The sequence below is a fragment of the Frieseomelitta varia genome, unplaced genomic scaffold (genome assembly GCF_011392965.1).
Source record: "Frieseomelitta varia isolate USP_RPSP 00005682 unplaced genomic scaffold, Fvar_1.2 scaffold_285, whole genome shotgun sequence".
NCBI lineage: Eukaryota > Metazoa > Arthropoda > Insecta > Hymenoptera > Apidae > Frieseomelitta > Frieseomelitta varia.
Genome location: NW_025110018.1, coordinates 1,069,162 through 1,085,437, shown reverse-complemented (window position 1 = coordinate 1,085,437; position 16,276 = coordinate 1,069,162). Strand labels below are relative to the sequence as shown.

Below are 16,276 nucleotides of genomic sequence, written 5' to 3'. Positions count from 1 at the left end.
ATAATCCCTGATCAATCAAAATCGCGTTTTTGTGATAATTTCAGGAATATTTCCAATAAAATATTCATAAATACGAATAAAAACACAAAGAAGCGTGAGAGTAGAATTTAAAGAGAATTTATTTGAAATTGGAGATTTCACTTAAAAAAGAAAGGAAACTATATTAATTAGAAATTTTCTTTTGTGAAATTGCAGAGAAATTTTTCTTCTTTATTAAACATTTATACCTTTCTTATTATCTAATACGTTTATCATTTTTTTTTTAATTATCTTTCTTTAAATCTGTCATTTTCTTAATATAAGGATTGTAATGAACATGTCACGCATTACGATATATTATAACAATTATTTTGAGCAAAACTTCTACGAAATTTTATAAATTTTATAAATTATTTCGGTTATCGTAAAACAATCAAATACGTTGTACAGGCACTGAATAGGTATGAGAAGAGAGGAGCCGATTCAAAAGGGTAAAACCGATAACAGGGGCTATATTAGGGTTATTGAGTGAGTAGGTTGATTCTATGACACGCACCAATTTAATATGTCTGACAAAATACATATTACGTTCAAAGTCGACTAATGGCACGTTTCTTATAATAATTTTATAATATATATATATTATAAATAATATTATTTATTATAATTTTGTATTTAAACTTCTTTGTTAGTATATGTATATATATATTGAATAATTTTATAATAAATAATAATATTATTTAATATAATTTTGTATTTAGACTTCTTTGTTACTAAAAAAAAAACTAAAAATGCAAAATGCTTGATGTTTCAAACTCGTCGCAATAAGTTGTTCTGTTTGTATACATTAATTCTGACAAATACATGTTGTTAAGTGTGACTCACAATATCTTACAGTTGTTGTAATTTGAAATACAGCTTCGCAGGATTCTTTTAATGACGTTTATTGCTGACTATTAATTTATTACGTCTTTGTGATAAAATGAATAACAGAAGTAATAAAAGTTGAATAGGATTTTCCTACTATTTTTGTCTTCGTATTTTTAAAATAGTTCATAAATTAACAACATAGAAATTGAAAACGTATTGTTTATTGTTCTCTTCTGGTATTATTCCAGTAATTTATACGCTCGTTTTTTGTATTTTATATTTTCACAATATCTTGGCAAATAATTTTTTTTCTCTTTTCCTTTGAACGTACAGAATTGGTTTTTTTCTTATTAATTTAGTCATTTTACAAAAAAAAAAGAAAATATTGTACTATAATATTATTTTTATTTTACATATTTATTCATAATAATCTCCTTGAACTACTAATTTTTTAATAAACGCAATTTAAAATCACGACGTGTATTAGATTTTGTTAAACAACATTGTGCTTTTTAAAAAGCAGAAATCTTTTTATTCTTAGAATTTTGTTTTTTCTCTTATATTGAAGTACGAATTATTTAGAGCATCTTGATTTCTGAATAGATTTGGAGTAGCTTGATTTAGAGTATTTTGGATTTATTAATGAGATCTTCGAAGAGATAGCAAATATATATTACGTAATTTTTCCTTATTTTTTAAGGAAAAGAAGAAGCTGAATAAAATGTAATGAAATGCAGTTTCTGCTATTGCCAATCGGTATTTTCCTCTACCATTTCGTAAATAATTCATATCAACGATACAAGGGAAACGTTTATACATTGAGAAAAAAGAAGGATTTAAAAATTAAAGGACAGTTGATTTTTCTTCTCAGTTCTTGACTTCTGATGTTAAATAACTTGAAACAAAACATTCAGTCTTCGATTTTTATCAGACACTGTAAAAAGTATATGCAAGAACCGGAAGGAGAAAATAATAAGTCTCTGTGAAATGAAATCTAAATCACGACGATTTTAATTACATAAGTAGATTTATTTTAAGTGTTTCCTCTCGATCGTGTACAAGGTCGCGAAGTTTCTTCATTCTTGTTCAGGATCTTATATATAAATCTTGGCAATATGTCTTCGACGAATCGATTTGCGAGATTGTATGCTAATATACTCTTTCAATTATTTTTCAATATATACGTAAGTATAAGTGAATAAGCTAAAAAAAAAAAAAAAAAAAAAAAACAGGCTAAGAAAAGAAACTTAAGAAGTTGAGAAAATTGAAATATTAAATATTTCGTTTATGTTACGTTCCTTGTTATGACCGTAATAGCAATATCGTGTCATCATTCGTGTCAGTGACACGAATCATTATATATGCACATACATACTTATATACCTGCTTTGTGGTTTTCGTAACAAACGAGGGAGCTTAATGTTATAACTCTATTTATAACTCTGTTACATTCTGGCTCAATCTCAACATTGTCGAATGTGATTCATAATGTTTTAAGAATTATGATATTATCCAAAGATTTTCTGTTTCAATGAAATGGATCTCTATACACAATAAATATAAATTATTTTCTTTATGTCAACTGCAATAGTGGAACTTAATGATATATAAAAATTCCTTCATCTTTTATGACTTTTTCATTCAATTGCTCCTCTCTTCAATCGTTCGTCTACTTCTATTATCTTATTATTATTTATTCAACTATTTTTCTATTCACTCTATGTTCTATCTTATTTAATTATTTAACCTAATGTATGATACATAGACTTTTCGGACTGATTATTTCCCTGAATACATAAAATATAACTTCACGAGTTGAAATGGAAAGTAAACATGATTCTAAACGGTCGTTTTCTTTCTTTCGTCGACTCTTCGAGTTGGTTGTATCATCTACGAGGGACAAAATTCTATAGCATCCCCTTCGCACACAGAGCTTAAGGGGCTATAGTGCGTTTTCATATTTAACATAATGCGTTTCACACGCATAAGCGTTTCACACGCGTGAGAAATGATCCTTTCTAAATCGAGTGCGCACGCACCTTTATACCTGAGTGAAATGTACTCGACATTGAAGAAATTTCCTTCATAATAAAGTCTTTCTAATCTAATTTACGTTAAATATTCTAACATTATGTTTGTCGTTCAGTGTGTTTCGGTAGTTCGATGCGTTTTCTCATTTGCTGTTTTAATGTCCGAAAGTGTTAGGTTTATTTCAAGAAACAATGGTTCTATTTCACTATAAAGTAAAACGATATCTTCAAAATATTTTCAGTGAATTTGTTACATTTAATGAGAGTGGACATTTCTTGAAATAAAATATACGAATAGTAAGTGATTATAAATATAGTGAAAGTTGTTGGTTTTTACAAATTCAAAGAAACAAAGTCAATAAAGCAGAAAATTATGTGTATTTTACTTTCGGTGTTTTCAAAAATAACAAGAAGCTTTTCAAAATTCAATAAGAGGATCTCGATCAAACTGAGAATTACGAGTGCTTCGTATTTGCTGTTTCCAAACGGTGCAAAAGAAAATAGAATAGAAACAGAATTAACCAAATTACAAGCATCTAATATTTGCTACTTTTAAGAAAAATTATGAACTGAACTGAAAATTGCAAAGATATTTCTTTTTTGCTATTTTCAATTAAATAAACAGCGTAAATTTTCTCAGAACTTAACCAAACTGAAAACTGCAAAATTACGAATCACATTTGCAAAAATCGTTCAAGCGAAACGATAAACAGTAAAAGGATTAACTAAACTAAAAATTGAAGGACAAAATTAAATGACAGAAATTTTTCAAAAATTTAGCAAAAGGATTAACAAGTTCAGAGCGTATTTCAATTATTTCTCATTGAATCGACATTTTCAACATTAAGTAGATAAATAAATAATCAGCCAATCAAATAATGAATGATTAAGCAAACAAGATGGAAATTGTAAAAATCGTCCCGCATCGAACTGAAAATTGTGTACAAGTGTTTCTCACATTTGCTGTCAACAAAACAGTGAAAGAATCGATCGTTTAACTAGAAATTACAACTGTTTTTTTTTTTTTTGTTTGCTCGTTTTCGAAGTAAAGCAGAGCTGTTCCCTTCCTTTCAGAACGTACATAGATTTATGCACGAATCGATTGCAAATTATTGTCTTGTCTGAGGTTCATAGTCTACGCGTTACGTAAGGAAATCGTTCTGGTAAACCTATAATGTCAAAGAACGATAAAAGTCTCGGCGCGATAATTAATTGGCATCGACCTCGGAGAATCATAAAACGTGACACATATTTCTTTTCTTTTTCCATCGGTTTCCACTGATGTGGATTGAACGTTTGTCGTTCCGGCTCTTTAAACGTTTGTTTCCATTTATCGTGCGAACGATTCCTTATCGGCCGGGAATACAGAAAGTTGGAAAAACAAAAACGCAGTAATCTTTTCGTTAACGTTGCACGCTTTGTTATGCAATTATCTGAGTCGGCGTTGTTTCGTAGTGTTTATTTATTAAAGCGTTATATTACTATAAGTGTATTAATACTAGCGTAAGTAAATTTAAACTTTTCTGACGCTCGTAAATTCAAACACAGCCTTATTGAAAAATTAGCATTCTCGATTCACGAGAGAAATTTCGTTCGTTATGTGCCGATTTCATTTTGAGTTCTATTTGGAAAAGTATACACGCTGTCAAAAGTGTTAGGGCTAACAATCAGTGTTGCAAGTATTGTACGAGTTTAGTATATTTCTTACAAGAAATATATTATTATTTTATTATTATTATTTTATTTAAAGAAAATCTTACGAAAATTAGAAATATAGTAATAATAAGAACATATTTTATACATGTTGTATACACGTTGTTAGTATATCCATTCGTGGTTTTTTACAATTAGTACTTTAATCACTACTAGTATAACTATAAAGTATAACTGTAGCTAATAAATAAGTAAAATCGTCGTTTCGATTTAAATATTTGAAATTCATAGATGTATCTGACCTTTGATGATCGATTGTATACACTTGGAATTGAAAAACAAACATTTTAAATCTAGTTCTGGAAAATGTCACAGTATCTTAATACTTGTTTATTAATGATATATTTCTGTTGTTAATTTTATTATAATAACATTAATTAATTTTAATTCTAACTGTAAGACAAAATCTATTGAAATTGCAGCACTTATGTTATTATTGTGGGAAAGGGTCCAGAACTTTCTTCAGTGCCCAACAATTGCAGATGTCCCAAGTGGTGTACCATAAATTGTAAAGAAAATTAGGCTTGGGACTTGGGAATGTTTATGGCTAGCCCTCCAGGCCTAGCATTTAAGGGATGCGTTTGAGTATATATGTGTATGAATGACGAATTTAGCGGTAGAGAAAAAAATAATGTAAAACGTCACTTTATAATCATCATTGAACAAATTTTCTTATTTTCAATCTTAAACCATCTTTTATCAAAATCCCTACAAATTGGGGTCTCAAGCCGGGATTCCTACATTATAAAATTCGTAGTATATTCATAATTTATATTAAATTTACATGAAATAAATGTAATATATAAAATATAATATATGATTGTAAATATAATATATAAAATAAATATATATATATAAAATATAATATTATATTTATATATATAAATATAATATATAATTATAAAATTATATATCAAATTTCTAACTTATATGATTATAAATATAATATATAAAATAAATATATATATATATATATATAAAATATAATATTATTATATTTATATATATATATATATGTGTAATATATAATTATAAAATTATATATCAAATTTCTAACTTATATTACATTATATTATGTTACATTAGAAATCTGCTAGGTCCATCCGTTTCGATAGTTAAAAAGAATTCATCATTTTAATTTACTCAATAGGCATCGTTACGCTCGTGATGCCCTGTAAGTAATCGGGGCAATATATTCAGAAGAGACTTTAACTAGGCTTTATTTATTTATAAGAGGAGCGTATCGTGTTATAATAATGTTAACGACCGAGACTAACAGCCGCGGATTCAAAGTACGCTCCCGAAGGTCGAAGAAACAAGTTCAGTTCATGTTCGTTTACGTTTGACTTCATCGTGTGATCGTTCCTAGAGTCGAAAATATTGTTATAAGCAATCCATCGACCTGTGTAATCGTTCCTAGAGTCGAAAATATTGTTATAAGCAATCCATCGACCTGTGTGATCGTTCCTAAAGTCGAAAATATATCGTTATAAGCAATCCATCGACCTTCCGTCACGTTCGTTTTGATTGACATCGCGATCTGTAATTTAAAAAACTGTATGATTCACGACAATTCCATTGTGATCAGAATGTCGCGCGATGAACAATTTTAATGTTCTTCTTTAAAAGGTATATAAATGTAATAGGTGTATTATATTATATACATATTTTAAAAGAATATAATTTGAAATGATTGTTCAAAATGAATATAACATGGTGTAATATTTACAAGAATAATTAATAACTGAAAGTTTTATTTATTAATCAATCGATGTCAATCAACTCGTCAATCAGTTCTTAATATTTTTGTTATCGAATTTTATCGATCAGTGGAATTTTATCGAATTTTAATATTCTTTATTATCAATTCGTCGCCTAACAAATATCTGGCAGAGAAAAGCCTGCGTTTTTTTCAAGGTAACTCGTAAAAGACCAATTATATGTCGTTAACAGTCATTAATTAATAATTAAGGGATAACAATCGATGGTTTTTCATTCGCACCTCGTTGAAAGAAAAGCTATAATAATTGATGAAGTGGACTGTGAATATTTGTGTAATATTTTTATATTTTACACGAACGCAAAGATCTGTTTTATATCTACTGAATGTTGCAGAAAGTATTTGAATTTACAGTAAATAAATATTAAAATTTATATTTTTTATATAATATTTTACGTAGGCATATCAACTTTGTGTATTTTACACTTTTGCATATTATACTTTGCATATTATACTTTGAAAGTCATAGTTTATTGAACCAAACGTAGAATGAACAAAAAGAACGAGAAGGCTAACACGTTTTGTTTGTCGTATTTGATAATCAACCGATCATTCCTAATCGAAAATATTTTCATCGCAAGCAAATCCGTTGAGTTTTCGGTCACGTTCGTTTCGATTAACATCGCGATTTATAATCTAAGAAAATATATCACTCACGATGTTTCATTTGTGATTAGAACATCCTGCAGCGAAGTTTGCAAAATAATGTTCTTCTCTAATAAAATTAGGCACACCTATAATTACGAATACTTATAATTGCAATAAATAATTATGATTATTAATTATTATTAATATGTAAAAATAATAATAAGTAAGGAATAATAATAATAACAAAGTAATAATCATATGATATTGAGAATAATTGATGATTTAAAGCAGATCTTTTTTTATTAATCGATTAATTTACCAAATTTTAATATTCTGTAATATCATCAAGCCTTTGACGAATCAAATATCTACGCCTGTCTCGTTAGATTCGTCAGGAATCATTCAACAATTAACAATTAAGAGATAAGACTCGATGTTTCGTCATTCATCGGCAAACATCGTCCAGGTGTCCCTGTCACGATTGTAACAATTTGCAACAGAATATTTAACAATTCGATCAACTACATCTCGAAATGACGTCAACTTCGACTCTGTTTCGAATATTTCTACCCCTCCTCCCCCTCCCCATGCGCTAATTGCACGATTTTTGTTTGATCACGCGCGAACTTGAACATCTATTGTTTCAGAAACCTGGCAATCACTCCACGCCGGACTCTCGATAAGGAACGAGGCGCCAGCTTCCAGCTATTCGAACTGAACTTTCACGATACATCGAGACCTATGTAACATCGTGTACGAGACAGTGTTTGTTTGAGATAATAAAGAGTGATAAGTTTCGTGTTGTAAAGATATATATATTTTCTCTGTTACGCGCGGATGCGAAAGATATTTCGCGAGTACGAAAGCGGTTTTCGTTGAAAGAACGGTGACATCGAGGAAATTTGAGGAGAGATATCTAACAAAGTTAATTCGATATATAGTATATTAAGAGTATATTAAATTTCAATCGAACAGTGTAAATTGATATATTTAGTGAAGGTGTTGCGAATCTAGATCGTAGAAATGCATTCCTTGCGCATTAGATACTCATTGATCAAACATAGGAACGTGTTGCAAGTGTATAAAGTGGCAAGAAGATGTTTCGGCACAGATGTCCAGTACAAACCGATCAGGAGCGTCCTGGTTGCCAATCGAGGTGAGTTCTTTTCGTTTCCTTTCCCTCTTTTCTCCTTTTTTTTTTTTTAATTCTCCTTGCGACCTTAAAAATGTTTTATTTTATTTTGCTTATCTTATTTTTTTTCCCCCCTGTATAACGATACATATTAATTTCGCAATTTATTTTAGACTTATTATTGTTGGATTCCGTGTAATAGAGTCAACACGTTTACAGTTTAGAAGAGTTTATTCACTTACAGTCGTGGTCGTGTATGAAATGATATAGAATGATTTACAATGTTTAATGCTCTTGAATATGATGTAGAATGATCTAGAATGTTTGATGCTTTTAATGATATAGNAATGTCTCTATAATGATTTAGAATGTTTTATGCTCTTAATGATATAGAATGTCTCTATAATGATTTAGAATGTTTTATGCTCTGAAGTGTCTCTAAAGCATGTCCTTATATATATTTGGTTACCATCGTCAAGTGGAAGGTGAAGGACAACTACTGGATCTTGCCCTTATAACTAACTATTCACAGTCCATTTTTATGTGGACTGTTGCTAGCTCATTGTCAGTAATTGAATAGATTCAATATTGGTTGGTCATCCAACATTATGTTACAAGATTATGATTAAAGTATACTTTAAGCACGTGCTCAAAATATATTTAGAAAGATAACAAATTCATGTCAAAGTTCTTGGATATAAAATAATTGTTAGAGGTCAGAGGTAAAAAAAAAAATTTGAAAAAAATTGTTTTACTATTTGATGTGATTAACATCGTAAGGCGATAAATCTGCGATTGTGTTTAATTACAATTAAATGAATTGCAGAATTGACAAAACGTAGGATTTATATATGAATAAATGAATGAAAATAAATTTTATATATTTGAAAAAAAAGTAAATTCAATATTTTATTTATATTCATTGAGATAAAATAATGATATTGCTTAGAACTTAGAGAATACAATGATTATTCGTATCTTTCCTTTTATTTTTTATTTTCGTTAATTTGCTTATATTGTAACTTATTCTGTACAAAAAGAAGAAACGATTGAAATTACATTCTATATTGTTATTTTAATAAAAGTACTATTACGTATAAGTGATACATATATGAGAAGAAAGAGAAACAATATTATACAAAGAGAACTTTAAACGATAATATCTCTAAAATGAAATATCGATGGACCGATGAATAAAGTTTGTTAAATTTTTTGCACTTGTTAATTTTTCTATTTCATTTGTTTACAACTAAAGTTCTGTGCATTGTTATCTATCAGTATTTACTTTGTCAGTTCGAAGTTAAGCCATTCACGTGTCTATCTTTAGCTTCAATCGTAACTGACCCACTAATGATAAACCAGTTAAAGATTTCGCAATTAAATACAAAATGTTGATTAAGATTATTAATAACATATTTTCTGCTTTTTCTGTTTTGTTTAAGATTATCAATAAGTAACAGGTTGTCAGGATTGTCAATAACATCGTTTTTTTTTTTTTTTTTTTGTAAGCTTGATAACATGATCTTTCATTCTCGAAAATTGTCGTATTTTTGGAATTCAATATTGAAAATTTATCACATCGTTATATTTTATTATTTGTAGGAATTTATTTTCAATTATTTTTAGTAATTAATTACTTTTAGTAATTAATATAAAGCATTGATCATATTTAGTGAAAGAATCTTAAAGATGTATGTAATGATAATCAGTTATATACAGTGTATATCTGTCTTATGTAAAAACTCAGAAATTTATATTTCTACTAACTATAACAAATGTTTTAATACAGTGAAAAACAATTAATTTAATAACACTATTATAAGTAATGTAATTGGTGTCTCCCCAGCATCAAGATGTTCGAATATTAATAGGAAATTATTGTATACCTGTCAAATTTCAAATATTTAAAGCAGAAGAGAAAGGATTTTTGATATTTTAGTAAAAAAAAAAAATATTAATAATGTTTTTTAATTACCATACGTAAAGTAAAGTGAATGGAACTTGTTTTGATTATAATTGTAATAATAATAAAAACACTTATTGCATATTTTAATATACCCATAGTAATTGTAATATCCTCAGTAGATCTCATTACTCATACTTTTTATTTATTCATCTTTTCTATTAGAAGAGCATAATGTGTTTCGCATAATTTTAACTAATAATTAGAATTAGTGTCTATAAAATTCTCGATTTTCTTTAAATATTTGAAATTTTCAAATGTACATAGGTTTTTGATAACTGATTGTGAGTATATTTATATGGTGGAAATGATCGACTAACGAACCAGAACGAGACGATAATGCGAGTTGATGCAAGGCGGACATTATTGTGTCTACATTTGATAACAGAACTCTTTAATAATCAATCAATAGGATAACGTATCTCCATGGTAATGAATAATATACGTTTTCTAAAAGAAAAATATCCCTCTTCCTCAGTATCATCAGGAAAAATTCAAGTTTTTAAACTGAAGAATTGCTATGAAAGTGACACAACTTAAAAAACGTGATTTTGTAAACGTATGTAAACGAGAATGTTGCAGAGACATTGTTCGATTAATTGTGAAATTCTTGTTCGTTTAGTTTCATAATGAAACGCTAGAGAACATTTAACTCAAACAATGTGCGTCATTTTGTAGAAAAATTCATGTTCGTGTCAAATTATTAACATTCTCGTACTGGAACAATATTTGCGATATGAGAATTACAAATTAAACGTATGTTTCATCTTGATAACGGTGGATGCTTTCATGATCCACGTTCATAAATTCCTTGCAAGTATATACGTATGTACATTTATCTTTAATGGGATATGATAATGAAGCATCTCAGTCAATATCTATAACAAGACTATGCGATAAGTCAGCATGGAAATTTCATATACTTCGAATATTGAACAAGCACTCTGTTTAATTGTGTACGGAAACCCTCACAAAGGATAATGAAAATGAGATGAAATGAGTTTTGGAATTAAAGATTTCAAGGAATATTAAATCTCACGATGACGCACAGAGTCACAAAAATTTATGTGTATCTTATTTATTTTTAATCTGTTTAATTAATCAATTAACTACAATATTAATATCAATCTGTTGATCCGAATTATTTTATTCTTTGTTTTATAACAACAGTAGGTGTTTTAATTCTTATTCGTTCCTCATTTTTCCAATTTAATTCGTCCCTTGATATGCTGGTTAAACAATTAATACCTACAATGAAAACTTGCAAGTTCTTTTATTAACAATAAATAAATTAAATTTCTTTACAATTGTGCATTATCAGATATAAATATAGATATGTTCAATTTTATAAAAAAAATGTATTAAATTGACATAGGGGGATTAACCAAGATTAATATGTTGATGATCCAATCAATGCATCATCTCTTTAACATTGTATTGTCCGAACGATTATTAACAGCAACTGTATGAAAATTTCCGACACTAACTCTACGACAGGAAATTAATAAAATGAAATTCTAGCAAATAAAAGCAAATTCTAGAAACGTACCGCTATAACAAAATAGATTTGTTGTTCTTGCAGGAGAAATTGCCATTCGTGTATTTCGAGCATGTACCGAGCTGGGAATCCGTTCGGTGGCCATTTACTCGGAACAGGACAAGATGCAGATGCACAGGCAAAAAGCCGACGAGGGTTACGTGGTTGGCAGAGGGCTTCCACCTGTCCAGGCTTATTTGAATATTCCGGAAATCATCAGAGTCGCGAAAGAAAACGATGTAGACGCCATTCACCCTGGTTATGGCTTCCTCTCCGAGCGATCGGATTTCGCGGAGGCGGTGATCAATGCTGGAATAAGGTTCATCGGTCCTAGTCCGAAAGTTGTCCAACAAATGGGTGACAAGGCACGATTCTTTTCAACAAAATATTTCCATATTATTTTTAACGAGTCATAAGTCAGGTGCTCTGATCGCCAAGACCAAAAAATTAATCAAACGTTCAACTTGAATATTAATCCTCAACTAGTATATAACGTTGAGAGATATTCAAATACATTTTGTATTTTACATTCTCCATAAGAGAATGTTAATAAATTGAATGTCAACAAATAAAAATAATGCAAATTTTTAGGTAGCTGCGAGGCAAGCTGCGATAGACGCTGGAGTGCCAATTGTTCCAGGAACAGATGGACCAGTCACCACGTCTGACGAAGCGATGGAATTTTGCATGAAACATGGGCTTCCGGTGATATTCAAAGCTGCCTACGGAGGAGGTGGAAGAGGTAGGATCTCCACTTCATCAACAGTAAATAATAGTCAGATCTTAGTCTTTGTTTTTTTTTTTTTTTTTTAATAGAAATAGAGAAGTTTCTTTAAGTTATTTTTATTAACTCAAATATTCTATGGTTTTTCACATTAAATGCCTCATTCCGTGATTATTTTCTGTCTGAAAATAAAAACTAGGTTTCGATAAAGTAGGCTAATGCCCTGGATGCGCAACGTCGAATGCATTCATTTCTGGTATGTCTAGCGCTCTTTTTGTTCTCATCTTCTTTCGCGCGAACACTCTTCATTCATCACGAAATGCTTGTTGCTTCTATTGTACGATTTACGAGTAGGATTAATTACACTTCGTCAACTGCTATTGGTCCCCTCAATGATACTCCTCGTAAGAGTGAAGCAATTATCGAAGAACATTCAGAAATATTATGAAGATTTCCAGTAGAGAGGGATTGAATAATTTGTTTAGAAGATCAAGATATTGTACAGTGGCTATAAAAATTATTCACGTGTTTGAAAGATTATCGATATTTTAATCCTGATTCTCTTCTCCATATTATTATTCAATAGACACGCAGTTTTGGTACTATTTAAATATTTAATGTTAATATTTAATATTAATATTTAACATTTAAATATTTAATATTAATATTTTACAGTATAATTTTCTGCATGAGAAGAAAGGTACAACATGATGAAGAATTGAAAAGAACAGTAGGATTAGATTTTTATAATTCCATGGAAAAAAATTATACAATAAATTTTAAGAGATTTTTAAAAGGAGATTTCAATCTTCAAGACTATGTGGTAAATTTGATTGAAAAAAATTGTTTCAATGTTCGTAAGGACATTTGAATTTGTAAAATTTTCTAGAGAAAAGGTATCTTCATTCAAACGTCACTGGAAAACATTTTTTCTATAGCTAAATCAATCATGATCTTAAGGAATGAAATTCCTCGTTTAATTCCTTAAAATTTGTTGCACGATTTGTTTCTACGAAGTTATAGGAGTTTAAAATATCGATAATTTTCTATCGAGTGCACTACTTTTTACACGCATTAAAAGTGTCAAACGTGTTATTTGAAACTAACTGTTCATACGATTATTTCAATGATTTTGCAGCCTTGAGATATGTCAAAGTAGATATAGATTATATTTATATTGCAAATATTACTTACTTAGCAGAATCGGAGCAGAATATATGTGTTCGTAAATTGAGTGTAACTTGAAGTGAACTATAAAACAGATTAGATAGCTTTTCTATGTTGTTTTCACAAATGAAAGTGCGTTATCTTCCCGGAAGATAACAGTTTTCAGAAAGGGTGTGCATAAAGTTAATTATCTAAAAATTCAAGGACTTCCAAAGTGAACAATTTTTAAGTGAATCATTTCGAACAATCCTTAAAGAAAGAATCATTTTTCAAATTTTCAATAGAAATACTATTTCTTCTATTTCAAATTAAATTTAAAAATTTTTAATTAAATTAAATTTTCACTTAAGTTTTAAAAATTTCATCTTCATTTCCAAATTCTTTTCCATTTCATTCCAAATATCTAAGAAAATTTCTACATCAATTATAATTCCATTTCAAGTTACAAACTTTAAGTACAAATATCTATATCTATGTATATGTATAATTTTATTGATATGTAGAAAGTTTTCTTGCTATTTATTAACACTAAAACTACCAACTATTAAAGCATAAAATTGAAAATAAAGTAATAAGACAAAATAGTTTGAAGTAAAACAGTCAGAAAAATTTAAATGCAAAGAATTGGAAAATGTTTATAATATAATAAAGAATCTTTCTAAAATAATTCAATAACTACACATATATTTAAAGTAACTTTACTCTGTCATAAAATTCCATTTTAATACAACGAGGAAACTATTTTTATAAAGAAACTTTTCATTTCATTCAAAAAAAGAAAAAAAAAATTACAAATTACTTATTTCTACCATTTCGTTGGTAGTTCTCGTGTTAAGTTTCATAAACATCCACGAAAAAGAAATACTTCCAATTCATGATAGTCTCAGTGTTGCGATATTCTGTTTCAAATTTTCTTAAATTGACGATTTTGTACATAATGTTTCCTTTTGACGATAGAGTACATAATGTTTCCTTGCATTTTCTCAGGTATGAGAGTCGTGAGACAAATGGAAGAGGTTCGAGAGATGTTTGATCGTGCCTCTTCGGAAGCGAAAGCCGCTTTCGGAAATGGGGCGATGTTCATTGAGAAATTCATCGAGAGGCCAAGGCACATTGAGGTACAACTATTGGGAGACAAGGCTGGCAATGTCGTTCATCTTTACGAACGTGATTGTTCCGTGCAACGTCGTCATCAAAAGGTCAGTAGACGAGAAGAGATCTAAGCATTCGTGGACGATAGCCATTCATAAAATCGTTTATTCACTTTAATAGCTATTGCACTTATTTTTTGATACATTAAAGAGCAAGCGTGTACACTACAATTTCTTTAAATTTTATAAAATTTAGGTGAAGAAATGTTAAACTTTTTTCGGGGAATTAATCCAATAACTCTTCCGTTTCTCGTGAAATAGATATCGATTGAATTTCATTACGGGAAAGGAAATAAATTGCAACGTTATGTTTGAAACTGTCGAACGTAATTTATCGATGTAACTATTATATAAGCTGTTGTTACATAGTTAATCAACTTATGTAATATCGTTGTTACATAATTTGTAAATACAATTTTAGATGACTCAAACAATTGAGTATCAGATATTAATGGACTAACATAGGATTTAATAAATTCTCCAAATTATTCTTGAATTTAAATTCAATTCCAATAAAATGAATCATACAAATTTTTTGGTTTCTTAATTCTATGTAAGATACAAAATTAAATGTATATATTCTATATGTCAAAATTGTATCTGCATTATTGGACATAGTATTATACTACATTTTAAATATGCATATTAATATAATATTATTTATTCATAAGCACTATTAATAATTATCTGAGTCTTCTGCGAGTTTTCATTTTTAATAAGTGGTGACTTTCTTTTAATGACAATGGTAATAATATCTGCGAAGCGTATTAAGTTGAAGCGCAGTATGCTGAAGCACAATAAATTGAAGCGCAGTACGTCGAAGCGTGATATGTTGGAGCGCAATAAATTGAAGCGCAGTATGTCAAAGTGTAATAGATGTCAACAATATGTCGAAGCACAATAAATTGAAGCGCAATATGTTGGAGTGAAATAAATTGAAGCGCAAGATATTGAAGCGTTGTTTTTTTTTTTGTATATTTTAATGTTAAGTCTAAAAATCTACAATTCTAAAATCTACAATCTAGAAATTTATAATTACTCAGTTATGTCCTCCGCCACGAGGAATAATGAAAGAAAAAAATCGCCTCATTTCTTCACCTCGTTCAAGAACTTGTTATGCGTTTAAATGACATTTACGAACTCGGCTGTTCCCATATATATCGCATAGAAAACGGGGACAGAGTGGAAAAACTGCAGGATAAGTACGCGAAGGAAAAAAAGAAGCGTAGAAGAAAAACGACGATAATTGAACGATTCTATTTTTAATTCTAGTTGAACGTGTATTTGTCGGCGTTGTGAAACATTGTATAAATGAAACGAGACAGCAAAATTGTTTGAGGAAGTAGTTTTTACACGCCAGGATGTAAAATTTATGATAATTTTTTACAGTTTTCTCTTGCAGAGAAGAATGAAATTGAAGAATGAAATTAAACTTGAAAAAAAGATTTTTTATCGTAGAGGAAAACTTTAGAATACCAGTTTGTTGAATATAAAATTAAATCAGAAAATGGGGACAAATAAATACATAATATTATGGAGAAACTAATCAAGTTTTACACATATATACATATGTATATTTCAAACTCTTAGTAATAGTGAAAAACAAATATTAAAATATTATTAAAAATTTAAATTAAAATAT

General features: G+C 28.9%; 1 protein-coding gene across 3 annotated transcripts in view; it reads left to right on the top strand.

Moving 5' to 3' along the window:
* LOC122529429 (pyruvate carboxylase, mitochondrial) overlaps positions 1 to 16,276 on the top strand; it is a 38,055-nt gene that overhangs the window by 8,070 nt on the left and 13,709 nt on the right. For all 3 annotated transcript variants that reach the window (XM_043655565.1, XM_043655568.1, XM_043655567.1), the window contains 4 exons: positions 7,608 to 8,116; positions 11,638 to 11,957; positions 12,184 to 12,334; positions 14,471 to 14,682. In XM_043655565.1, the coding sequence (XP_043511500.1) occupies positions 7,984 to 8,116; positions 11,638 to 11,957; positions 12,184 to 12,334; positions 14,471 to 14,682 (816 nt within the window). In that variant the 5' untranslated portion in view covers positions 7,608 to 7,983. The remainder of the gene's footprint in view (positions 1 to 7,607; positions 8,117 to 11,637; positions 11,958 to 12,183; positions 12,335 to 14,470; positions 14,683 to 16,276) is intronic.